Source organism: Hemibagrus wyckioides, linkage group LG10, assembly GCF_019097595.1.
Source record: "Hemibagrus wyckioides isolate EC202008001 linkage group LG10, SWU_Hwy_1.0, whole genome shotgun sequence".
In the NCBI taxonomy this organism is placed as follows: domain Eukaryota; kingdom Metazoa; phylum Chordata; class Actinopteri; order Siluriformes; family Bagridae; genus Hemibagrus; species Hemibagrus wyckioides.
In genome coordinates, this window is record NC_080719.1 from 1,892,501 (window position 1) to 1,920,000 (window position 27,500).

Consider the following 27,500-nt stretch of genomic DNA (forward strand, 5'->3'; position numbering starts at 1 on the left):
AATTGTTGGTTTGTTTGTTTTTTAAAGAAAATGACTTTGTGTTTTACTTTTTACTTTGGCCATCAAAGCACAGGAATGCGCTCGCGCTTCCCAGAAATAGATTAATTTCGGAGTGTAGCAAATTGCCCTAATCCGATTTAATGCTCGATAATAATCCAGAACAATCACAACGTGAACGTTACCTTTATTGCTTCCCTTCATCATATCTTCTTCTTCCATGCAAATGTTGAGATTTTTAGATTTTCTTTTTAAAGATCAGGTGTCTGTATGGATTTATTTACCGATGCGCGTGCCTTAACGCCGACTGTAAACAATGCCATGGAATCTAAACTCTAAACTCTAAAACACCAAAAAAAGAGAAAGAAAATCTAAATTCATCCTGAAAGTGCGCGCGGAAAGAATTAAAAAAGGGGGAAGAAAAGCCGGCGGTGCGCGCACACGTGATTGTCCAATGAGAAAGATCCGGCGCGAGCGAAGCGAACGTACAGCCAGCCTGCGGTGCGTGCGCTCGCGCTACAAAACGAAACCGTACAAAAAAAGAAAGAGAGAGAGAAAAGAAGAAACAGAAGAGTTCTACAGTGCGCAAAAGAAACAGAAGAAGAAGAATTAACAACAACAACAAAAAATACAACTTACCGGCACCACATGCGACAAACGTCTCGCTCTCCAGATGCCCGGCTACAGGAAACGGCACGGTGTGCACAGCGCGCGCGACGGCACCGTGTTTCCGCTAAGCCACGCGCTGACAAGTCTGTATAGAGAAGAAGCAAAAAAAAAAGATCAATCTAAAAAGAAATCAATAATCATAAAATAAAAGCTTGCGTTTGCGTATATATATATATATAAATTTTATTTAGAATTCATTTTGATGTGTGAATGATTAATCAGTCAATCAATCGATCAATCAATCGGGAAAGAATATTTGAAATATCTCCATGAATTAATTTTTTTTATAATAATGCGCGTGGTTGTGAAAGTGATTATGAGTTCTAATAACCGGCGTGTTTTATTTTTCTGCAAATGCAGAACAATTGTCGGATCCAATCAAGATCTCTCTCTCTCACACACACACACACACGGGGAATAAAGTATGTCCATTGAGAGGCCAGGACAGGAGAGGACAGGACAGTGCAGCACATCCCCTGCCCAGCAATAATCAGGACAATGTGCTGAATCGGCGGTCTAATTATAAACGCGCCATTTGGACCTCCATTGCCGCCTTACCTTATGAGGGAAGTTGCGCACACACAGAGGCACGGCAACTGTTCAAACCAGAATGCCATTAGCGGATCAGCTTCGACCCAACACTGGGACGAGCAGGGAGAGGTGGTGGTGGAGGAGGTGGTGGAGGTGGAGGTGGAGGATTGCTTTTCAAACAGTCCGTCTCACTTAAGACAAGAGTGTATTATTAGCCGCGCGGTTATTCTTATACTTCCACCACACTGGACACAAAGTTCAGACAGAGAAGGGAGAGAAGTTAAGCTGGCTTTAATTAAGGTGTCCGATTGCGTCCCTGAACAACAGAGCTTTTGTGTCTCCTTCCGAGTTTATAAAGACAGAGGGGGGGGTCAAATTAATTTCCAGAAATTTCGCTTACAAGTTAGCGCCATGCGCTTTAATTGTTTTTTCCCTCTTTGTAAATAAGCTTGCATGTCTTTCTGTTTTTTTTTTAAATATGATATAATAATAATAATAATAATAATAATAATAATAATAATAATAACAAACACAGGCCAGACATTTCCTAAAAAGACGTCAGAATGCTGTGTTTCTTATTAAAATATTATCAGGTCATGTCCAGCAGTCGAGAAGTCGCTTATCTGTGTGTGTGTGTGTGTGTGTGTGTGTGTGTGTGTGTGTGTGAGAGAGAGAGAGAGCGACTCTAGTTTGGAGGGAAACACCCTTTAGATGATGAGCTATCTCTGTCACACAGGCAAAGTTCACACGCACTGCAAGTCCGCGTGCTCTCTTAATACCTTCACACACGGTGTGTTTTGGAAATCATGTCCTCTGTGTATGTGTGTGTGTGTGTGTGTGTGAGAGAGAGAGAGAGAGAGAGAGAGAGAGAGAGAGAGAGATGGAATTATATATAGATTTCGGGTTTAAATATTATAAAATATGAAAAATCCTCCTTAACAAGCGCGCGCTGTTCTCGCGCAGAACGTGTTATTGTGTGGAAATGATATTACATAAAAAAATTCAAAAACAATTTCGTGAAGAAGTGTGTTATTTAACACGCCAAACACTCGATTTGCTGCGGTATCATTTACACAATTTACAGTCATTACAACATTTTAGCAAAAAATCCTTAGAATAAAAATATTCATTATTTGATCTGCTTCACTTACTGTTCAGTCGTCTATTTCGCAGGCGTTTTTTTTCTTTTCACTCTAAAAGTAGTCTTGCTTGTCCAAAGTTGTGTATTGTCTCTAAATGGATGAACACTTCATTTTAATTTATGACTTATGCATTCTTCTGAGGTCAATTCTCCTGACCTCGAAGGGAAAGTGAAGCCAAGAAGAATTTCCACGCTTTTTTTTAAACTGACTCTCTCTCTCTCTCTCTCTCTCTCTCTCTCCGCGTTGGCACCAGATTGACTTAAGGACCTGCACTATCCATGCACCATTTAGGATTGTTAGAATTTATGATTTCTGGTTATTTTTTCTGACCGGAGCGCTCGCGACGGAAAGACATTTCTGCACGAAGCTTAAAAAGAAAGGTCGAATCTGAACTGCGCTCTGTGCGTCACTGATAATGAAGAGTACCGCTCTGTGGACGAAAAGTGAAATTGCTTCCTGTGCTGGGGAAGTTTATCTGCCATCCGGATAGCCACGAGACGTCTTACTAACACAGAAAAAAAATTGAGTTGTAAAATATATCTCACGGCGCTCTATAAACCGGCGCGTGCTTTTGATAAAGGTTGTTTGATTGTTATCGGGGGTTTTGTTTTGTTATTATCCTCGCGCGTGCGTGTAAATCAGCTCAGGACTACATGAAGTACACGAGTTCATGAGAAGGGTGAAACTTCACTTCATTTCCAGTTGAGAAAATCTTTGAAAGCAACGCTAAACTGAGAAGAAAATAAACAGAAACCTTCTTGGCACCGGAGAACCCCCGAGCGCTACAAGTTCAGCCGCGCTGTCAACGCGATCACCGCGATTCAACAACATCCCAACAACAACAACAACAAGCAAACAACACACCCTAATGCCAAACGCATACTTCAACCCAAATCCCTGTCACGTTCTTGTCACTTTCTGGCTGCTGATAAAGACACAAGACTAGCGCATGGTTTCTCTGCGAAAACGCGCAGAGTCACACGCGCGACGCGAAACGCGTGGAAATGACGCGAACAACAGGTTAGAATGAAGTACGTGTGGAATTTTAAAACAAAACCAAACCAAACAAAAAAGTTTACCTCGATGTGAACCACGCGGGGCAAAACCTCAGCCTCGTTTGTCCAACGTCGTATCCCGATACGGTACAAAACAAACCGTGGAAAAAAGGGGGGGGGGAGTATCAGTCTCTGCGAGAAAAAAAAAAAAAAAAACAAACAAAAAAAAAACAGCAACTAAAAGTGAAAAGCAGAGCGCGGCGGGAATACCAAGTTAAAACTGTCAACAAAATGCTATACGAGCCGCTACGGATTTGTCCCCGCTGGTGTGCAGAACTGAAAACAAGGACAGAAGGAAAAGAAGAAGGAGAAGAAGAAGACGGCGGAGAGCTTGCTGTCAATCTTGGCAATCAATGTGCGCGGCCATGTCGCAAGCATTCAAAGCATTTCCCGTCGTGCAACATCAGAAAGTGAGTGGCCAGGGGCATTGATGTGAGCAAGGCAAAAGAGGCAGGGCTCCCCCTCCCAGACAAGAGAGAGAGAGAGAGAGAGAGAGAGAGAGAGAGAGAATAGGAGTCTTCAGCGGGGAGGGGTGAAGGAACAGCGATTGTGGCCTCTCCAAAAAAAAGAGAGAGAGAGAGAGAGAGAGAGCGCACATGATGCATTAACTAAATCAATGAATGCATGGTCAAGTCTAAGGATTAAAGGTTCCACAAGGGTGCTCGGTGGCTTCGTGGCTTCATATTGAAGATATGAAGTACCTTTGACGCCAAAGAGTGAAGACTGGAGACACTTCTTAGGGTTGGAACAAGACTTTTTTTTAAACAGAACTCTATAAAGAAACCTCCTGTTTGTAAAAAAAAAATATAATATAAAGAGTAGCAGATCTGAAGGTTTATTTATTTTTTCTTCAGGAGCAGAGTTTCAGAGTATTGCTCGTGAAAGTGAATAATGTGCTGATGTAAAAAAACAAAAAAAAAACACAGTGTACCCAGTTAGGAGGAATACTGGATCCTGTATCATTTTTTTGGAGCCTATAATGCCCCGATTAATTGCATGTTTTAGAAGGTGATGAAGCTTTTATTTATTTATTTTTGTGCTTGTTAAGTGAGCAGGTCGGGCTTCAGGTGTGACCCGATATTTGCTCCTTTTGTACGGAGGATTAACAGACTTGACTCGGGTTGCTCGAGGCTATAGCCTACTGCATTGATATATTGAATGATGACACACACACACACACACACAGAGAGAGAGAGAGAGAGAGAGAGAGAGAGAGAGAGAGAGAGAGACTCGAGTTAATTTTGAACTCAGATCATTGAAGCGAAGGTTTAGACATGATCCATGCATCTCCATCATAAATCCGCGTCTTGGTATAATTTTATACGAATCTATGATCAATAAAGATGCATTGATTACTCATTGGAAAATTCTCTTTTTTTCCCGAAAGTTCTAACCAGCCCGGAAATTATCGGATGAAATATTATTATATTTTTTGCCTACCACCAACTATAATTTTTTTAAATAATAATAATAATAATAATAATATATATATATATTACCTTATAAGCATCTGGGAGTAAAGATCAATAAGGACGATATGAGATTGTGGACCAACAATACCTGTCATTTTGAATACAGCTGTGCATTTCACGTTGAATGCATAAACGCACCGTTATTTAAAAAATAAAATAAATAAATAAATAAATACAGCATCTAATCGATTCCTCGCGTGACATTTCGGGTTTTTTTAGAATCGGTTTTAATTATGAAGAATTTGCAGGATTTACCCTTGGAGCGTCTTTTATATGTTGTAATATTAAACTTTAAGCTGAAATATAATCAAATGACACCTTTTAACCAGGAGCATGCTTAAATAAAAAAGGAAATAATTGTAATAAACACGTTAATGGGAATGAAATGCAGTGAAATGGTTTTTTTCCAAACGCTAAGATCAACCTGAGTGAAAAGATGCCTGTGGAAATCAGACTGCACAGATTGGAGAGTAAGGATAAATAAGTATTTGTAACAACCAGGTGAAATCAATAGCAAGCTGTCAATCATTCGGATCCTGGACAAACCCTTGTGGTCTGTCCTGTCAATTCCACAAGAAGGAAGGAAGGTGAATCAGGATTATTAAAAAAAAAAAAGCAAAGAAAAGAATTGGTAAATATTTTTTTCTCCTTTCAAGGTGAAGTCTAGAGTGTAGGTAGCTTAATAAATCTTTTAAAAAGTCACGAAGCAAAAATGAAATCCCAAATATGATAATAAATAACCTATAGAAGAACAGAAAGTGGTACTTACAATTACACAGGGACAGATGCAGAAGAAAATGACGTTTGTTAACAGAAGAGTCACACAGGGCTAAGGAGAGAGAGAGAGAGAGAGAGAGAGAGAGAGGGAGGGAGAAAGAATGTATGTGTGTAGAGAGAGAGAGAGAGAGAGAGAGAGAGATGGAGAGATGTCCTTTCACAACATCTCTTTACATCACATCGACTCTCCGGCTTCTTGTCTTTCATTTTCCCATTTTCACATTCCCTTTGTTCCTGAGAAGAAAAAAAGAAAAAGAAAAAAAGAGAAATCATATCCACGCGTCGCATCTTCGTCCCTCAGCTTTTATAAAGTAGCGAAAAAGAGAAAAAGAGAAGATTAATTATTCACATTGACTTCAAGGCACAAGCTTTGGGGTTTTTTTCTTTCTTTCTTTTTCTTTTTTTTCTTTCTGCTATAAAACTTTTCCACCTATGCTTTCGAGCAAGATATTTTGCTGCAAAACAATAAAAAGGTGAAAAATACACGTGTTATAAAATGTTCATAAGCTTAGTGTGTGGTTATTAACATCAATAAGCTTCACCTCGTGTCGCAAATCAAAAGTGAGGTGATATTATTATTATTATTATTATTATTATTATTATTAAATAGAAACTCTTTCTCACTCATGAGAACACAAGCTTCTTGTTAAACGTAAGATATTTTATTATAAAGTCGTGATAGCTCAATAACGTTTGTAAGAAGGCTTTTATATTTTTTTTATCCAAAAATGTCTACACTTTTTTTAGAGTATAGTAACCTACTCAGCTCTATACTGGTACTACTAACTAGTATGCTAACTAGCATGCTGGTAGCCTTAGTATTAGTGCTTATGTATTACTGTGGCTGTTTAGTAAAGAAATATATCTAATTTGTCATCTTAATCATTGTATACAGTACGTCTGATTAATAAAATAATATTATTATTAATTATAAAAATTATTACAAGGACATGTTTTCGTCCATCAGGAAAAGAAGCGCGTGAAATACAAGCGCATAATTTTTTTTTAATAATTGTCGATAAATGTTAGTGACATTGAGATCCAGAAAGATCTTTTTCTCAGCGATTAATACTCCCCTTTTTTTATTTTCCTCCTGACTTCAGGGATCGTGACCGGAATCGATCTATGAGCCTCAAACGCCACCTAAAGGTCAAAGGAGGAACTGCGTCTGAGTTTTTATTGTGTAAAGTGTAAAGTTTTTCGGGGGTTTATTTTGCGGGAAGTTGTGTGAAGAATAAAGACTTCCTGTTCGTGTTTGTGTGATGCTTTTGTGTTGAATTAAAAAAAAACAATTAAATCCATATTAACACGAATATTTATTTCGTTTGCATTTCACTCTGAGATGGAAGTTTATCATCTATATTAAAATGAAAAACAGATCCATTGCTTAACAAGTAGAACCGTTATACTTGCTGTTGTTTGTTGTTGTTTGTGTACCACCTTTGAGCTCTACAAAACAGTGTTTCCTGAGCTATCATCCAATGAAACCTTAAAGAACCACAGATGAACCCTTTAGTGTAAGCCAAGGACCATTAATCATGCACCGAAGCTCTTAAAGAACCACAGAAGAAAGGAGAGCCTCTGCTAGACCATTTTTGGAAGCTGACAGCCTTTAATTATCTGAGGAACCCTCAAAGAACTGTTGAAGATCTACCCAGATAGCTGAATGTTAAACATCAGGGAGGTTCTATGTAGTGTGAGGATACTCATGCACAATAATTTGGCATTTCTTATGAACAGAAGGAGTTCTCAAAAGTCTTGATTGGATAAATCAAAGTTTTTAGTTACTATAAGTTTTTTTTCTCTCTCTCTCTGGAGGAAGATTTTTTGGAGAACGTTACAGTAGAGTATTAAAAGGGTTAAGTAGACCCTTTAGAAAGTTAAGGAGGCTAAATTACAGCATCAACACTCAAGAAACACTTTTGGTAGAACCTTAATGAGTTCAAGCTTAAGATTTATCCCCAGGAACCCTAAAAGAACTGTTGAAGATCTGCCATAGATAGATAAACACCTGCAGTACAAAGTTCTGTCAGAATTCCATGTCATTTTGGAAGCTACTCTACATTTTAAGAAGCTAGGAACCTTTAATTGTCAAAAAAATAAGAACTACCAAGATCTTCAGGACATTTTCAGGTTCTTCAGGCATCTGTTAAGCGTCCATTGTGTAATTCAGGGTTCTTAAAATCTAAGTGAGGGTTTCGGGAATTTCAGGAATTTATGGACCTTTAAAGATGCTCTTGAAGAACGCTTTCTGTTTTCACGACTTGTAAAGTTTAAATATGTAAATATGATACTTGATATATGATATTGTTAATATGTGAAGGATTATTGAAGGATGTGAAGTAATTTGGGAAAAGCCTTGAAGACTTGAAGAGCTGAAGAGGACAAAAGAGTGAGAGAGAGAGAGAGAGAGAGAGAGGCAGAAAGAGAGAGAGAGTGAGAGAGAGAGACAGAAAGAGAGAGAGAGAGAGGCAGAAAGAGAGAAAGGGAGTGAGAGAGAGAGACAGAAAGAGAGAGAGAGTGAGAGAGAGAGACAGAAAGAGAGAGAGAGAGAGGCAGAAAGAGAGAAAGGGAGTGAGAGAGAGAGACAGAAAGAGAGAGAGAGAGAGAGAGAGAGAGAGACAGAGAGAGAGAGAGAGAGAGAGGCAGAAAGAGAGAGACAGTGAGAGAGAGAGACAGAAAGACAGAGAGAGAGAGAGAGGCAGAAAGAGAGAGAGGGAGTGAGAGAGAGAGACAGAAAGAGAGAGAGAGAGACAGCGAGAGAGAGAGAGAGAGAGAGAGAGAGAGAGGCAGAAAGAGAGAGAGGGAGTGAGAGAGAGAGACAGAAAGAGAGAGTGAGAGAGAGAGAGGGAAAGAGAGAGCGAATGAGAGAGTGAGTGAGAGTGAGACAGAGAGACAGAGCAAGACAAAGAAAGAGAGTTAGAGGGAGTGCAAGAGTGAATGAGAGAGAGAGAGAGAGAGAGAGAGAGAGAGAGAGAGAAAGAGAGAAAGGTGAAAATAAATTATGAAAGCGTTTCTTTTAACCGAAACATGCTTGTAGAAGTTTTCCAAATTATCCGTAACGTCTTCATGGACGTCGCTGCTCCTATATAGACGTGTCGTACCTTCGGAATAATTTGAAGAGCAGGAGGTCATTACTGGTGAGTTAAAGCAGCAATTAAGGACTTGTGTGGCAGCGAGGCAGAAGGTTTAAAGCCTACAGGCCTGGTATGGAAGAATGTTCCCATCCTGCTTGTTAGAGAACGAGGCAGCACGCATCTCATTAGCATACCGCCGAACGCTTTGATACGCCGTGAAATGCAGAAGCCAGCTCTATTAATATTTCAGAAGGGCCTGCATAAAAATCAACATTTTTGTTACATTAAATTAACACGTGTTCCTCTGGCGTTCTGCATGTTTAATTAGGGTGAGCTCTCGTGTCAGAAGGAATACGGAGAGTGCCGTGTGATTTGTTGTGATTACTCGGGAACACTGAAGAACCCTTCACCAGGATATTTGTCTGCTAAAAAAAAACAGGCTTGTACGGACTTTGCTCTGGAAAAGCTCGACTGCACAGATTCTGCACAGAGCAGAACTTATACTTCATACAGCATGCTTTAAGCAAGGCACATCCTAGAACAGAACATTCAGAACTCCTTGGTTCTCCTTCTGAGCGACTCCGTATATGTTCTTTGTAGAATCTTAAAACAGTGTTTCCCTGTCAGAAAGTGGTGCAAGTAGAACCCATAATGATCCAAAGAATCCTCAAGGAACGTTTTTATTTAAGTTTAAAAGAGTAAAGTTTTAAGAACCACATTATTGGGTGTGTTCCAGATGGAACGGACTGCAAGAAGAACTATACTGGGTGCTAAGATATGTTAAGTATCTAATAAACCCTTGAGGAACCCTCTATCTTTAAAAGAGATCCAAGACTAAATGTTCCAATACATGAAAAGGGTTCTTTCTGGCTTTGTTGGACCAAGAACCATAATATTGGGTGTTTTCCTGTTGGAAATGACAGCAAGAAGAACCATACTGGGTGCTAAGATATGTTAATCGTCTAATGAACCCTTAAAGAACCCTTAAAGAACCACCAAGGCAGCTAAATCTTAAACTCCTGACAGGTTCTATGTGTTAAAAAGAAAATAATCAGCAATAATTTGGATATTGTATTACATACTTTTAGCCAGTTAAGACATACAGGGTTCTTTTCTTGGTTCTTTGGACAAAGAACTATACAACAGGGTGTTTTTTCTATTGAAATGTTTGCAAATAGAACTATACTGGAAGCTAAGCTACCTTAATTATCCAATGAACCCTGAAAGAACTTGAAGAACTCTTTGAGATCCTTTATTTCGAGGTGTGCAGCAAGTGTCAATAACTAAATAATAAACATCTGACAGGTTCTAGGACTCTGGGTTCTAGTCATAGACTCTTAGATTCTTAGTTCTTAGCTTATGGAAAGGGTTCTACTTGGAGCTCTTTCTGATTGGAAACTTTACTGTGTGGTTCTGTATAGAATGTTTAAGGATTTCTCTTTGGCACGACAATTGATTGAACGACAATAAAGAATTCTAAATTCTAAAAATTCTAGAATTCTAAAAATTTTAATGTTATTTTAAGAAGCTAAGAACCCTTAAAGTTAATACATTTGCTCATAAATAACCCATGAGAAAAGTTCTTCAGGGGTTATATGAAGATTTATTGGAAAAGAATACTTTCTTCATCAGCGTGGATGGTTCCATGAAGAACCCTTAACATCCTTGGAACGTTTCCATTAGACAATGGAAAAAGGTTCTCTGGACTATAAAAATGTTCTTGATAAAATGGCGCTATAAGAAGGGCTTCTTTTAAGAACCGCTTACTGAAAGGTTCTTTGAGGAACCAAAAAAGGTTCTTCTACAGCATGACAGTCCTTTTTTATTTTTTTTAAGAGTGCAGATTAAAAATAATGAATAATGCTAAGCTTCTTAAAATTGTAGACTTTGTTCTAGAAAAGTTGATGAAGAAGATGAAATGTAGAAGAACTTTAGGAAGCTAGGAGCCTTTAATTAACCCTTGATGAACCACAGAGGAACTAGCAAAGGAGAAAAAAGCAGAGAATCCTGACTATTTTCTTTTTATGAACTGTTATTAAGTTAAGTGTAAAAATGGGGGGGGGGGTTAATTGGATCGTTTTGGGTTCTTCACTTTTTTAAATAAAATAAATTGCTCTTAAAAAATTTAAAAAGCTTAAATATCACCTGAAATTAAAAAGAAAAACATTTTTTTAAAAAAGCAAAAAATGGGAGATCTATTAAAATGTGCTAGAAATAATTTACATTTTTTTAATTAAATGTATAATTAAATTAAATTAATTATCTTTGTCAGCATGAAACTTCCTGAACTTCCTGAAGTCTTTGAGAGATCATAGAATTTATTCATGCTAGTTTTCTATGCTAGCTTTAGCATTAGCACATTAGCAGTAGCTTCTTTTTCACAGTTTTCATCATTTACTTTTCAATTACTTTTTTTTAATTATTATTATTTTAATGAATACTGCTTTTCCTTAATTGAAAAGATGACGAATATTTTCTCCACATCCAGGAGCTGAAGTCAGATCTGACCCTGAATAAAGCTACCTTGAAACTCAACACTTATATATATATATATATATATATTTACTTACATATATTTCTAGACAAAAAAATGCACTTATTGTACATGAGAAAGACTCTTTTTCAATAAATAATTTTTAGTATTATTATTATTATATATTATTTTGTCTCTGAAACTCAATCACCTCAACATATAATCTTTTCTAAGATCAGGTTCTTGTGGCGATGCAGCTCTCGATTCTTTTCAGTGTGTCTAACATCGCTAAGTGAGCTCATAAAAAGGAGAGAAAATGACAAACTGCAAGCTATTATGTGGCAGAGAGAGAGAGAGAGAGAGAGGGGGGGGAAAAACAGGAGGAGAATGTCAGTGGTCGGAAAAAGCAATTCATTAAGAGACTTTGCGTCGATTCAGAGACTTTAGAAACATTTTAATTAGAGAGAAGAACTACTGCTCGGGAGGGACACGTGTGGAGAAGGGTTTATTATTTGGTTTTAATGGAATAATAATAGTGAAAAGTAGAACGCTGCATGAAGTTGAATGGTCCAGAACATAAGCGTTAATCTGCCACTGCGTTCGCTTACAAACTGCTCAGATCCGGAAGAGAGGTTGGAGAGTAATATCAGTGTTCTCTCATCTCACTTATATATCTTTAATGTAACTATAGAGCCTTTTCCTACCTGAACTATGTCCCTGTGTGATTCTAAACTAAACAGAATCCTGGGGTTGTGTAGTCGGAGGTTTCACACTGCTCCTCCTTTCCCCGGGGTTAACACTGAATCCTGGCTCTTCACAATCTGCCCTTGTTTCACACTCTACATTCCTAAACCTGCATCTGCTCATTTGCATATTCACGTATCGACAGCTCTGATTGGATAAATTCTGGGTGCAGACGCTGTAAATATCGTCTCGTCTCAGGCTTTCACTTTTATCAGTGAGGAAAAATGTTCAGCTCTGTGCTTCTGCTCTCCAGCAGCTTCTATGATCTTTCACAGCTTTATCCTCTGTTTAAGTTTGTCGTCTAGTCGACCGGACACTCGTTCCTTCCTCGATATCAGACTTATGCTAATGTTTCAGTGTGGCGTATTTCCTCCTCGTTACGGCGCATACTTCCCTGATGTTCACAGTGTGATCTATCCATTCATCTATCTATCTATCTATCTATCTATCTATCTATCTATCTATCTATCTATCTATCTATCTATCTATCTGTCTGTCTGTCTGTCTGTCTGTCTGTCTGTCTGTCTGTCTGTCTGTCTATCTATCTATCTATCTATCTATCTATCTATCTATCTATCTATCTATCTATCTATCTATCTATCCACTCATCTATCTATCCACTCATCTATCTATCTATCTATCTATCTATCTATCTATCTATCTATCTATCTATCTATCTATCTATCTATCTATCTATCTATCTATCTATCTATCCACTCATCTATCTATCTATCTATCTATCTATCTATCTATCTATCTATCTATCTGTCTGTCTGTCTGTCTGTCTGTCTGTCTATCTATCTATCTATCTATCTATCTATCTATCTATCTATCTATCTATCTATCTATCCAGTCATCTATCTATCTATCTATCTATCTATCTATCTATCTATCTATCTATCTATCTATCTATCTATCTATCTATCTATCTATCTATCTATCCAGTCATCTATCTATCTATCTATCTATCTATCTATCTATCTATCTATCTATCTATCTATCTATCTTTCTGTCTGTCTGTCTGTCTGTCTGTCTGTCTGTCTGTCTATCTATCTATCTATCTATCTATCTATCTATCTATCTATCTATCTATCTATCTATCTATCCACTCATCTATCTATCTATCTATCTATCTATCTATCTATCTATCTATCTATCTATCTATCTATCTATCTATCTATCTATCTATCTATCTATCTATCTATCTATCTATCTATCTATCTATCTATCTATCTATCTATCTATCTATCTGTCTGTCTGTCTGTCTGTCTGTCTGTCTGTCTATCTATCTATCTATCTATCTATCTATCCATCTATCCAGTCATCTATCTATCTATCTATCTATCTATCTATCTATCTATCTATCTATCTATCTATCTAGATGTTCACAGTGTGTTTTGTCTCCTGACTCTATCTACCAAGACATTAATTTTGGGTGTTGTTCAGCTACGTCCTGTTTTTTTTACTGGGATTTTTTACGTCCTGATTTTACTGGAATCTTACTGGGATTTTATTGGGATTTTACTGAAATCTTACTGGGATTTTACTTGGATTTTACTGGGATTTTACTGGAATCTTACTGAGATTTTACTGAGATTTTATGAGAACGCCTTCAGAAGAACCTAAAGTGAGAAGAACCTCCATTTCGGTGGGACCTCCTCCTGGGGCGGTGGTGGCTCAAGTGGTTAAGGCTCTGGGTCGTTGACTGGAAGATCGGGGGTTCAAGCTCCAGCACCACCAAGTTGCTACTGTTGGGCCCTTGAGCAAGGCCCTTAACCCTCTCTGCTCCAGGGGTGCTGTATCATAGCTGACCCTGCACTCTGACCCCAACCTCCAAGGATGGGATATGCAAAGAAAAGAATTTCACTGTGCTGTAATGTATATGTGATAAATAAAGGCATAATTATAATTAATCCATGTTTTGCTGCAGAGAGAGGATGGACGTGTAGTTTAAGCGGTTCCTCATGTCCACAGGCGTTAATATTCGTTACAGCAAGTCAGTAGAAATGAAAAGCGATTCCTGAGATTTTTTTCTCCTCTCCATCTTATTTAATCTTCGTTATGCAATTTAGAAAATATCAAGGCCTTTTCTTTATGTCACAGCTGTGTTACGTATTTGAGAGCTCTTTGAATATCGGGTTATTGTATGTAAACACCATAAGCATGAATGTGACATGAACCAAGGACTCGGGACAATATGAGAGAAATCTTTCCTTATTATATGACACCGAGAGTTATCGACACCTCCGGCTGTCACTCAACTGTGGCTCGGTATTTTCTACACCACAGATAAATAGTTTACCTGCGTAAAACGTCTAACAAGGCGTCCGGGCCTCGCTAACTGACCCTCTTGGTATCTTCATATTTAATTTAATAGCAGAAGCAACCAAACTACTGGTCTACTGTGCAGCAGTCATCACCACTCTGTTGTATGCATGTGACACATGGACACACCAAAAAGCTCAACCATTTTCACTTGACCTGCCTCAGAAAGCTTATGAACATAAAGGTGGCAAGACGGTAGTAGTCACCAGGGCCAAACTACACTCTATCTACACCCTACTACAGAGGTCACAGGTTCTCTGGGCAGGCCTTGTGGCACACATGCCAGATGTATGACTCCCAAAACTGTGCATTGACCTAGCATCTGGAAAGCGACAGACAGGTGGACAATGCTTTAGAGGACAGTCTGACCAGTGGTAGCTCAAGTGGTTAAGGTGCTGGGTCATTGAACAGAAGATCGGGGTTCAAGCCCCAGGACTACCAAGCTGCCACTGCTGGCCCCTTTCGCAAGGCCCTTAACCCACCCTGCACCAGGGGTGCTGCATCATAGCTGACCCTGTGCTCTGACCACAACCCCCAGGGATGGGATATGCGAAGAGAGAATTTCACTGTGCAGTAATGTATATGTTGTATGAAGTTTGGGGCAGTGGTGGCTGAAGTGGTTAAGGCTCGGGGTTGTTGATTGGAAGATCACGGTTCAAGCCCCAGCACCACCAAGCTGGGCAATAAAGCAAGGCCCTTAACCCCCTCTTCTCCATGGGGCACTGTATCATAGCTGCCCCTGCGCTCTGACCCTAACTTCCTCAGCTGGGATATGCGAAGAAAAGTCTTCCACTGTGCTGTAATGTATGTGTGGCGATAATAAAGGCATCTTGCCATCAGTTAATCTTAACAAAGTGTCTTCTGATTCCTGGGAGGAGCTGGCACAGGAGCTGGCTCAAGAGCTCACCAAAGCCAACAAAGGCTTTAAGGAGGCCAAAGCAAAGCATGCAGATGAGTGAAGAAGAAGACGCACTAGCCACAAGAAGAGGGCAGCTTGCACCTCATCATCCACCACCAAACAGTGACCAAATTTTCGGAGGTACTTCCGTGCCAAGATCTGCGGACTTGCAGAATTTGATGTCATGGTCATCTTCGACTATGACAAGACGAACATCATCATCATATTTAATACAGAACACAATCACAATGTACATTTCACTAAAATCTACATGAACATCGTTAAATAATTAAAGACTAAATGAGATGATTTGTGAGACGTCAGACACCAGACCCTGCAGGTGAGCTAGCTTAATGCTTCCTGACACACAGCGAGTAAAAAAGCTGGGCTGTTGTTTCGGTGCTCGCCGAAGCCCTCGAGTGTTCTTTGTCTCTTTCTGCCTTAATGTGAAATGAAAGGTGCAGCAGAAAGGCTTCCCCAAGTTAAATGGACTGTTAGATCAAACGAGAGCCTCAAGGGCATTTCACCTCAGCCGTGTTTACAAAAAGCCTCCGCCGTTCTGCAGGCAGGAGTTAATGGAGCATGACAGAGATACGCTGTTTTGTTGAATGGAGCAGTTTTTTTTTGTTTTTTTTGACAGGGAAAGTGCTAATCATGCTAATCAGCGTGACCCGCTATGAGAGTTTGAGATTTAAACAGGTTTTTTTTTTTTGCTTGATATTTTCCTAAACCAAATGAAGAACAGGATTAAGTCCAGCGCCACTGTCTGTTGCTTTGATGTAACCACAGAATGGTAGATTAAATACGAGAGGATAGAATCTATCTATCTATCTATCTATCTATCTATCTATCTATCTATCTATCTATCTATCTATCTATATATCTATCTATCTATCCATCTGTCTGTCTATGTCTATCTATCTATCTATCTATCTATCTATCTATCTATCTATCTATCTATCTATCTATCTATCTATCTATCTATCTATCTATCTATCCATCCGTCTGTCTATCTATCTATCTATCTATCTATCTATCTGACCGTCTGTCTGTCAATCCATCTATCCATCCATCTGTCCATCTCTCTACCTAGCTACGTCTCTATTTGTCTGTCCATCCATCCATCCATCTATCGATTTGTCTGTTCATCTATATTTGTATAGTATATTATTGTATATTATGAGCGTTTATGGAAGGAGTCTCCAGTGTCAGTCTTTCTCTTCAGGATGGAAGAGTTGACATTAAATATTATTATAAATGATTTAAAAAGTGTTTCATTCATTAATAAATCCCTGCCAGTGAAACAGCTTGTGGTGTTTTAGGGAAATGATTCACTTCAGGTTCGAGTCGTCTTTCATTCCGTACATTCAGCCTTGGGCTCTGCATCTACACAACAAAAGAAGTAATTAAAGTCAGAGCTGCTGGATTTTACAACGAAAATTACATGAAGGAATCCAGATTTTCACCTACTGGCCTCATTATGCAGTAAGATGTAGAGAAGTAAGTAGAGCTTGTCTAAAAGTCTGGCCAGGGAACGACAAAGCAGTAGAACCTGCCAGAACATGGAGCAGAAGGTGAATAGGTTCTAAATGCACACAAGAGAACCTCTGAGTTTTATCTCCTAATTTGTTCCCCTGCTCCAGAGTCCAGAGGTGGTGCTACGTCTTGACCCCTTGAAGTCTGTTCAATTTCATTGTCGAGTTTATTTCATGGAGGTAATGAGTTCCTTCCCCACCAGTTCCACCAAGAGCCCCAGTTTCCCTGTTTCATGTCACAGCTGCACACCAGGCCTCCACTTCCTCCTCCTCAATGTTTCCTTGTTGTATTTTGTCAGGTCTGATCAGCAACACAAAAAAACTGAGCCTTGTATCAAAGCTGTCATACTCGTACGCCTGAGGATCCTGAACGTAGCATAAAGGAACATTCGAGCTACATGATGGACAAATGATCTCCTGGTAGAACGAGGAAGGAGGAACAGATGGGATCTTCTGAAAATGCTACATATTGGTCAGTGTTTGGGTCGTGTTCAGGAAATTGTCTCCACAGTTCACTACAGAGTAAACCCAGCACTGCTGTCTGATAGTTTGACCTCCAGTACAATTTGCATTTATTATTATTATTATTATTATTATTATTATTAGATTTATTTACACCAATGTAAATATAATATAAATGTTTACACCACCATCATCATCATCATCATAATCATCACTTACCCCCTTTTAGACATCATACCAAACTGTACCACCATCTTCATCTTCATCATCATCACTTACTCCCTGTTAGACATCATACCAAACTGAACCACTATCTTCATCATCATCATCATCATTGTCATCATCATCACTCTCACTTTCTTGATACTATCACTGCTGAAGTCAGCTGCTGAAATCACTGTACAACTATCATCATCATCATCATCATCATCATTCCTTTCTCCCTTTTAGACTTGATACCAAACTGTACCACTATATTCACCATCTTCATCATCATCTTCATTATTTTCAACATCATCATCACTTACTTCCTGTTAGACATCATACCAAACTGAACCACTATCTTCATCATCATCATCATCATCATCGTCATCATCATCACTCTCACTTTCTTGATACTATCACTGCTGAAATCAGCTGCTGAAATCACTGTACAACTATCATCATCATCATCATCATCATTCCTTTCTCCCTTTTAGACTTGATACCAAACTGTACCACTATATTCACTATCATCACTCTCACTTTTTTGTACCACTTTACTTTACTGTACCACTATCTTCATCATCATTATCATTATCATCATCATCATGACTCTCACCTTCTTGTTAGACTTGATATCATCACTGTACTGCTTTCTTTACCCTCCTCCTCCTCCTCCTCATCATTGCTTTCTTGCTGTATAGACTTGATACTATCACTGTACCTTCATCATCATCATCATCATGACTCTTACCTTCTTCTTGTTAGACTTGATACCATCATCTTCACCCTTTATCATCATCATCATCATAATCATCACTTTCTCACTGTTTCTCACTTGATACCATCACTGTACCTTTATCTTCACCATCATCATCCTTACTTTCTTGATACAATTACTGTATCACTATCTTCATCATCATCATCTTCATCATCCTCATCATCATGACACTCACCTTCTCCTCATTAGACTTGATACCATCTCTATACTGTTATCTTTACCTTTATCATCATTTGTCTCGGCTCCGCCCCTTAAACTACAAGTAGGAAGCTTTGAATATTCCTCCAGATTCCAACACAGTGTTTAACTGTCGCAAACTGAATAAAGGAGCTAAAAGCACATGATTATCCAAGGAACCCTTGAGGAACCCTTGAAGAACCCTTTTTTTCTCTAAAGGGTGTAGACACAGATGAAGACTTTTTGCACCATTTCTTCCTCTTCGTCACACTGCTGAATAAATAAAGCTAGACTTTTCCAATCTTGTCAAGGTGACATTCTTTCAGTCAGATGAATGACATTGAACACATTCAAAACATTCCAAAGGCAACTTCACGTAAAAAAACAACTTTATCCTCTGTGTCTATTTATGAAATAAAATGGAATAAAGTCATGAATACAATGGAGTTTGTGGCAAGGGAATCAGGACAAAGGGAAATATTTGTCCTTAATAACGCCTGGAGTCTTTGGTCTTTTCATGAAGCTGTAGAGTTGTGTGCTTTGTGCGCTTCACAATTCTTTAAATCGCACCTTTACGGAAAAATTGCGTATGTTTCACGTCTCACAAGTGACTATGTGATCATATGGTGAAAAAAGAAAATAACATTCCTGAGAGAAAAATTGCACGTGAATATAAAAAGATGTAGAATTAAAATGTAGAATTTTTTTTTTTTTAATGTGTGTTTGTGCTCTCATGGGGTTCGTCTATGTGAGAAATCACGTGACAATAAACGTGAAAAACGCACATGAAACTGAACGAAGATCAGATGCGACGATTTCTACTCATGAGGTACACGTGGAAGATTTAAAAAAATGTGTGTAAAACTATTAAAAAATAATGAGAAAAATAAAAATACATAAACGTGAAAAATTATACAAATAAATAAATAAGTAAATAAAAAGAAATTAGAAATGTAGCCAATAATAACCATATAAAAAAAATTAACTGCAGAGTTAATAGTGAAAAATAAAAATAAATAAATGTGAAAAGTGATACAAATTAATTAATTAATTAATTAATTAATTAATTAAAAGAAAAAGGAGCAAATAATAACCATATAAAAATATAAATAAACAAAAAAATTAATTGTGTATAAAACCTTTAAATAGTGCAGAGAAAAATAAAAAAATAAACGTGAAAAATGATATAAATAAATAAATAAATGAAAAGAAATTAGAAATTGAGCAAATAATCATCACGTAATTTTTTTAAATAAATAAAACAATAAAAAAAATAAAAATCAACAATCAGCAAAGTGCAAATAAATTAATAAATTAATAAACTTAAAAAAATAGATGTATAAAAAATAATTGTGTGAAATAATCACGTGTGAAAGTGAAGCATCAGATGATGTGTCTAACACACACACACACACACGCACACACACACAGAATCACAAGAACATCATGTGACTTAACCCAAAATAAAGGTCAGCTGTTTCTGCAGGAGTTTCATCACAGCTTCTTGGTTTCCTCCAGCTGCTGAAGTCTGAGAACGTGAAGGACGTCACTGCTGAAAGGATTCCATCAGGAGACTCCTCTTCGTGTTGGGTTTTAGGTTTAAACAGTGTGTGAGTGCACAGAGCAGCTTCTTTAAATATGATCACAGTTTATTTCACACTGACCAATGAAGAGACCAAAAGTGGGCGTGTCTTAGTGCTCGCACACATGAGATGTTCTAGATTTTGAGTATGTTTTTACCCCTTTTTTCCTCTCTGCCAATTAATGTTAATTTATTTAAATGGCTGTGAGTCTGATCTAAAACGAGTCTGTCGGCTCTCAGTGGGTTTTAGACGTGTGTTTTTCCCTCTGTTGGAGAAACTTACACAGAATTTTACAGCTCAAAGATCAAATCTGAGCTGCTTTTTAGATGAACAATCACTCGAAGCATCTCAGAGAGCAGAAATGGGTTCGAGATCAACATTTACTGTGAAGATACAAACATTTGTGTGGGAAAAAAAAAAATTAAAAATTTTAATTTAAATTAAAAAAGAAAAGTTTTAATAATAACTTTTCTATGAATATATCACCCCTAGTAGGCTAAAAACAGAAATACTTCTGAAACACTACAAGGATGAAGGAAGGAAGGAAGGAAGGAAGGAAGGAAGGAAGGAAGGAAGGAAAGGAATTAAAGGAAGAAATAGAAGGCAGTGTTGGAGGCAGGAAGGAAGGAAGGAAGGAAGGAAGGAAGGAATGGCAGGAGGGAGGGAGGAAGGCAGGCAGGCAGGGAGGCATGGAGGGAGGGAGTTAGGAAGGAAGGAAGGAAGGAAGGAAGTCTTGAGTGTCTACTTTCATCTGAACTTCATATTAACCTCCACTGTGGAGTGAGACATGACAAAGACGCTCAATCATCAACATGGACACCACTAAACAGGAGGAAATGACATTTTTTTCATCCTCACGCTCTCTACTACACACATCTATTACAGCCCACTGGTCAATAACAGGACATCATCATATACTGTAGCATCACTGGGTACCTCATGGTTTTCTTCTTCTTCTTTTTCCTTTCAGTTTATTTGTTAAAGTCCTAAAGCTCGACCCTGATCGATTATATCTCTCTTTTATACTCCCACTAATCATCTGTAAAGAAAAGAAAGTTTCAGTCACTGAATATAAATGTTCAGAAAGTCCAGAAAGAGTTTGTGATTTCTTCCTAATTAAGATTTCAAATGAAAAGATTTCTAGTTCTGTTTATAAAATCTACTACAATGAGTCCAGGGTTCAAAGAGAAATGTGTTACTGATTACACGGCTCTGCTGCATCGATTCTATATACCGCAAAGGATCGATAAAACACAGCACAGTGGGAGACGGATTTAAAATAAATATAATAAAACACAGAGAGAGAGAGAGAGAGAGAGAGACCCGAGCTGGACATTCACACCTATAGATATTGTCCATCCGGTTTCCAAGGACACAGCAGATTTAATACTATAAGGCTTCAGGTGGCGGTAAAAAGAGCGAATTAATGACAAATATATAAATAAATAACATTAAAAAAACACCCTGCCCTCTTAAAACGAGAACCTTGTGAACTAAAGAGCGAGGGTGAAAATTCCATTCACCCTCACTTCCCTTTTTTTATTTTGATTTTTTGATTTTTGTATTCACCCCAGCCGACGCCGGATAAGAAAAAGAAAAAGAAACGCATGTAAAGAGGTCAAAGCAATCAATTAAAGAAGTCAAAGAGAATCCTTGGAGCCGGGACGAGAGCGCATTTTGTTTCTACTTCCTCCGTCTGTTGTACTTTCCGGGTACGGTGAAGAAAAAACACGGCATTGTGTCGGCAAAATAAAAAAAAGAGAAAAAAAATGAAAGCGAGTGAAAGGAATTTTGAAATGAATGGGTTTTTTTCCCGTCCTTATCTGAGGTGAGGTGAAAAGCTACAAAAGATCACAAAAAAAATCCATTTTAATTTGCACTGCTGCAGAGAGTTGTTAACTCAGTTAACTCTAAACCCGCCGTCGCTAACGGCGACGCTAAACCGCACTCGTCCAATCACGATCGATTACCATCTTTTTTCTTTTTTACACCTTGTCCAAACCACAGACGCTAAACACACACACACACACACACAGGTTTGCTGATGTTTGTTAACATTTTTAATATTTACATTTATCATTTTCTTAAAAAACAAAACAAAAAAAAACAAAAAAACAAGAGGACGCTAAGTACCCTCTTTTTTCCGCAAGAAAAATATCATTAATGCGACAAACAAACGGTGTTCGCAAAAATAAAGCTCGTTTCAGCAAGCTACGTGGAACCTGGCAGTGCTAGATACACTAGATACTAGAAAAAAATAATATATCTTGTGATTTTGGTGTAAGAAGAATAGCATCTCTGTCAACAAAAATACGATCGACTTCAAAACATCTGTAGCGACATCTGTCCTGCTGAAGAAGCAGTACTTCCTGCTGTCTAAACCTTCGCGGGTTCCTCTTCATCCTCGACGTCTTCGTCCTCGAGAGCCTCGATGATGACTTAAAAATGTTTCCTATTTGCTCTACGATGCAGTGCATGAGTACAAAAAAAGTGCAAATGAAGGTTTCTATCGCACTATTAGCTGGGTTAGAGATCTTCAGCCTTTTATTATCACAACAGCTTCTGCGGCTAGACGCTCGCATCGTGTCTCAGTCTGGGGTTTTGTTTTTTCTCCCCCCTCTGCGATATTTCAGAGCGTCGGTCCGACGACATCAACGTCTCGTCTACGATGCGGAAGATGGGGCCGGAAAAATGGACGCTCGGAGATATTCGCTCGGTCGACTTTTAAAAGGAGGAAGGGAGAGCAAGAGATCGGGCGTGAGATAGCACCTCAGTGACCGGACACGGCTTTGGCTGAAAAAAAACACAATCAAGAGTCAGGATTAAACACAAAGAAAAAAAAATAATAATAATCATGGAAATCTGGAGAATAAAGTCGAGTGAAGAATTCATGGGAGGTTTGTAGGAGAAAAAACATGGAAATAATACAAAGAAATAAGAACGATTGAGAAGAAGAAGAGGAGAAAGAAAAGAGAGAAAAGGAAGGAAGGAAGGAAGGAAGGAAGGAGGGAAGGAAGGAAGGAAGGAGAGAATGAAGGCGAGAAAGAAAGAAAGAAAGAAAGAAAGAAAGAAAGAAAGAAAGAAAGAAAGAAAGAAAGAAAGAAAGAAAGAAAGAAAGAAAGAGGAAGGAAGGAAGAAAAGAAGGATAGAATGAAGGAGGGAGGAAGGAAGGAAGGAAGGAAGGAAGGAGAGAATGAATGAAGGAAGGAAGGAAGGAAGGAAGGAAGGAAGGAAGGAAGGAAGGAGAGAATGAATGAAGGAAGAAAGGAAGGAAGGAAGGAAGGAAGGAAGGAAGGAAGGAGAGAATGAATGAAGGAAGGAAGGAAGGAAGGAAGGAAGGAAGGAAGGAAGAAAAGAAGGAGAGAATGAATGAAGGAAGAAAGGAAGGAAGGAAGGAAGGAACAAAGGAAGGAAGGAAAATATTAAGTTAAATATGAAGAATATTAAGGATGAAAAAAGGAAACAAAAAGTCAGCAATATAAAAAGAAAATGAAGAAGAAGAAACATTAAAAGTCATTAAGTACTAATTAGAGTGTTATACCATCTTCAACCACAACCGCAGATTGTTTTTCCTCATTAGTCTTTATGTGAGAGCTAAAAGTTAATGATTAACATGTTCCTCCAGATTCATCCACAACAGGAGACTCATGGAAAACGTCTCGATGCTCCAAACTCACAATTTTACACATAAAGAAATCGGACATTCTGTGAAGGGACTCGGACACACCCGAGCTGGGAGGAGCTCTGCTCCAGGGGGCCAATACTTTTAGACTCGACTGTACGTGTACCTCTCGTGAGAGATTAATGATTTCAAGACCACATGGAGGTTAAAACATGATGACTGGATACATGTGTGGGTCTGTGAAAGAAAGAAAGAAAGAAAGAAAGAAAGAAAGAAAGAAAGAAAGAAAGAAAGAAAGAAAGAAAGAAGGCTACCTTACTGTATAGAGGGAGATAAAAGTTCTCCTCCCTCACTCTGTCTGCAGCATGTCACAGTGAAAAAGAGATACAGTTAAAGACTTCACACACACACACACACACACACATATAAAATCATTTCTTAGTATTAAAACATTAAAACAGATTCATATATATTTACTCTATACATACACAAACATGCAGTGTGTGTGTGTGTGTGTGTGTGTGTGTGTGTGTGTGTGTGTGTGAAGGAGCAACTGTAACCTGAAAGTCGCTTGGTTTTAGGGTCGAAAGAAAGAAAGAAAGAAAGAAAGAAAGAAAGAGTGAGAGCAGTGAGAAGGAGGTGTGGAAGCCGATAGAACCCGCAGCTCTTTGTTCATTTCACACAGTCCACAGGAGATGTGTTTATTTGTGATAAACAAAAAGCCGTTTAGAAACAATTCACACACACACACACACACACACACAAACACACAAACACACACTTCTGCTCCAGATGTGGAGGCAGCTGGCTGTGTGGGGGGAGGGGGATCTGTCTTCTCATAGAGTCATGCACAATCATGCAGACAACAATGTGGCAACACATACACACCAGACACCACAAACACTCTTACACCATATACACACACACACACACACACACACCCACACCACTTACATAACACACACACATACACACACATATATACATACACACTTACATCACACACACACTCACACGCATGCACACACACATACATACGTACACCGATCAGGCATAAAATTATGACCACCTGCCTAATATTGTGTTGGTCCCCTTTTTGCTGCCAAACCAGCCCTGACCCGTTGAGTCATGGACTCCACTAGATCCCTGAAGGTGTGCTGTGGGATCTGGCACCATGATGTTAGCAGCAGATCCTTTAAGTCCTGTAAGTTGCAAGGTGGAGCCTCCATGGATCAGACTGGTTTGTCCAGCACATCCCAGAGATGATTGAGATTGAGAGGCCAGGTCAACACCTCAAACTGGTTGTTGTGGTCATCAAACCATTTCTGAACCATTTCTGCTTTGTGGCATGGTGCATTATCCTGCTGAAAGAGGCCACAGCCATCAGGGAATACCGTTTCCATGAAAGGGTGTACATGGTCTGCAGAAATGCTTAGGTAGGTGTTACGTGTCAAAGTAACATCCACATGGATGGCAGGACCCAAGGTTTCCCAGCAGAACATTGACCAGAGCAGGACACTTGCCTTCTTCCCATAGAGCATCTGGGTGCCATGTGTTCCCCAGGTAAGCGACGCACATGCACCCGGCCATCCACGTGGTTCATCAGACCAGGCCACCTTCTTCCACTGCTCCGTGGTCCAGTTCTGATGCTCATGTGCCCATTGTTGGTGCTTTTGGTGGTGCACAGGGGTCAGCATGGTCACCCAGACCGGTCTGCAGCTATGCGGCCCCATACACAACAAACTGTGATGCACTGTGTATTCTGACATCTTTCTATCAAAACTTCTTCAGCAGTCTGAGCAACAGTAGCTCGTCTGTTGGATCTGATCACATGGGCCAGTGCTCATGATGTTATAGCTGATCGGTGTGTATATATACGTACACACACACACACACACACACACATACGCACACACACACACACACACACACACACACACACACACACGCGGGAAACACTCAGCAGCAAGTGCACTAAAGTAGTTATCAGGTTAGTGTCTTACTTTTGTTTGCTCTGATTAGACAAAGGTGTAGTGAAATCCATTGCTTAGAGGAGGAGGAGGAAGAGGCTGGGGGGAGGAGACAACAGGAACGACAGCAGAAGGAGGGAGAGGAGGTGGAGGAGGAGGAGGAGGCGGAGGAGGAGGAGGAGGAGGAAGCATGGTGGGACTGTTAACCTGCGGAGAAACTACACAGGAACAGAGAGCAGAGAAGGGTTAATAATACATACACACAGTAACACACACACACACACACACACACACAGAGTAACATACACACACATATACACACACATACACACAGTAACACACACACACACAGAGTAACATACACACACATACACACACAAACACACACACACACACACAGAGTAACATACACACACATATACACACACATACACACAGTAACACACACACACACACAGAGTAACATACACACACATACACACAGTAACACACACACACACACACACACAGAGTAACATACACACACATACACGCAGTAACACACACACACACACAGAGTAACATACACACACATACACACAGTAACACACACACACACACAGAGTAACATACACACACATATACACACACATACACACACACACACACACACACACACACAGAGTAACATACACATACATATACACACACATACACACACACACACACACACACAGAGTAACATACACATACATATACACACACAAATACAACAGTGACTCTGTGTGTGTGTCTGTGTGTGTGTGTTTTACTCTGTGTGTGTTTTACTCTGTGTGTGTTTTACTCTCTGTGTGTGTGTGTGTGTGTTTTACTCTGTGTGTGTTTTACTCTGTGTGTGTTTTACTCTCTGTGTGTGTGTGTGTGTGTTTTACTCTGTGTGTGTGTGTTTTACTCTGTGTGTGTTTTACTCTGTGTGTGTGTGTGTGTGTTTTACTCTGTGTGTGTTTTACTCTGTGTGTGTGTGTGTGTGTTTTACTCTGTGTGTGTGTTTTACTCTGTGTGTGTTTTACTCTGTGTGTGTGTGTGTGTTTTACCCTGTGTGTGTGTGTCTGTGTGTGTGTGTGTTTTACTCTGTGTGTGTGTGTTTTACTCTGTGTGTGTTTTACTCTGTGTGTGTGTGTGTTTTACTCTGTGTGTGTTTTACTCTGTGTGTGTGTGTTTTACTCTGTGTGTGTGTGTGTGTTTTACTCTGTGTGTGTGTGTGTTTTACTCTGTGTGTGTTTTACTCTGTGTGTGTTTTACTCTGTGTGTGTGTGTTTTACTCTGTGTGTGTTTTACTCTGTGTGTGTGTTTTACTCTGTGTGTGTGTGTTTTACTCTGTGTGTGTGTGTTTTACTCTGTGTGTGTTTTACTCTCTGTGTGTGTGTGTGTTTTACCCTGTGTGTGTGTGTGTCTGTGTGTGTGTGTGTTTTACTCTGTGTGTGTGTGTCTGTGTGTGTGTGTGTGTTTTACTCTGTGTGTGTGTCTGTGTGTGTGTGTGTTTTACTCTGTGTGTTTTACTCTGTGTGTGTGTGTGTGTGTTTTACTGTGTGTGTGTGTGTGTTACTCTGTGTGTGTGTGTGTTTGTGTGTGTGTGTGTGTTTTACTCTGTGTCTGTGTGTGTTTTACTTTGTGTGTGTTTTACTGTGTGTGTGTGTGTGTTACTCTGTGTGTGTTTTACTCTCTGTGTGTGTGTGTGTGTGTGTGTTTTACTCTGTGTGTGTGTTTTACTCTGTGTGTGTTTTACTCTGTGTGTGTGTGTGTTTTACTCTGTGTGTATGTGTGTGTGTGTGTTTTACTCTGTGTGTGTGTGTGTGTTTTACTCTGTGTGTGTTTTACTCTGTGTGTGTGTGTTTTACTCTGTGTGTGTGTTACTCTGTGTGTGTGTGTTTTACTCTGTGTGTGTGTGTTTTACTCTGTGTGTGTTTTAGTCTGTGTGTGTTTTACTGTGTGTGTGTTACTCTGTGTGTGTGTGTGTCTGTGTGTGTGTG

At 39.1% G+C, this 27,500-nt stretch overlaps 2 protein-coding genes across 27 annotated transcripts in view; both read right to left on the reverse strand.

Annotated features, from left to right (window-relative positions):
- sox6 (SRY-box transcription factor 6) overlaps positions 1 to 3,849 on the reverse strand; it is a 170,881-nt gene extending 167,032 nt beyond the window's left edge. For 3 of the 5 annotated variants that reach the window (XM_058400759.1, XM_058400758.1, XM_058400752.1), the window contains exons 1-3: positions 3,419 to 3,848; positions 2,349 to 2,429; positions 637 to 751 (exon numbers count right to left, since the gene is read on the reverse strand). The gene's annotated coding sequence lies outside the window, so the exon portion shown is untranslated. Of the gene's footprint in view, positions 1 to 636; positions 752 to 2,348; positions 2,430 to 3,418 lie in introns of all 5 variants that reach the window. The other 2 variants (XM_058400755.1, XM_058400753.1) reach the window with 2 other exon arrangements.
- Positions 3,850 to 21,968: 18,119 nt separating this feature from the next.
- plekha7b (pleckstrin homology domain containing, family A member 7b) overlaps positions 21,969 to 27,500 on the reverse strand; it is a 115,196-nt gene continuing 109,664 nt past the window's right edge. For 6 of the 22 annotated variants that reach the window (XM_058401756.1, XM_058401765.1, XM_058401764.1 and 3 more), the window contains 2 exons: positions 25,525 to 25,709; positions 21,973 to 22,692 (listed from right to left, as the gene is read on the reverse strand). In XM_058401756.1, the coding sequence (XP_058257739.1) occupies positions 25,540 to 25,709 (170 nt within the window). In that variant the 3' untranslated portion in view covers positions 21,973 to 22,692; positions 25,525 to 25,539. Of the gene's footprint in view, positions 22,693 to 23,835; positions 23,880 to 25,524; positions 25,710 to 27,500 lie in introns of those variants that run through there. The other 16 variants (XM_058401760.1, XM_058401748.1, XM_058401759.1 and 13 more) reach the window with 9 other exon arrangements.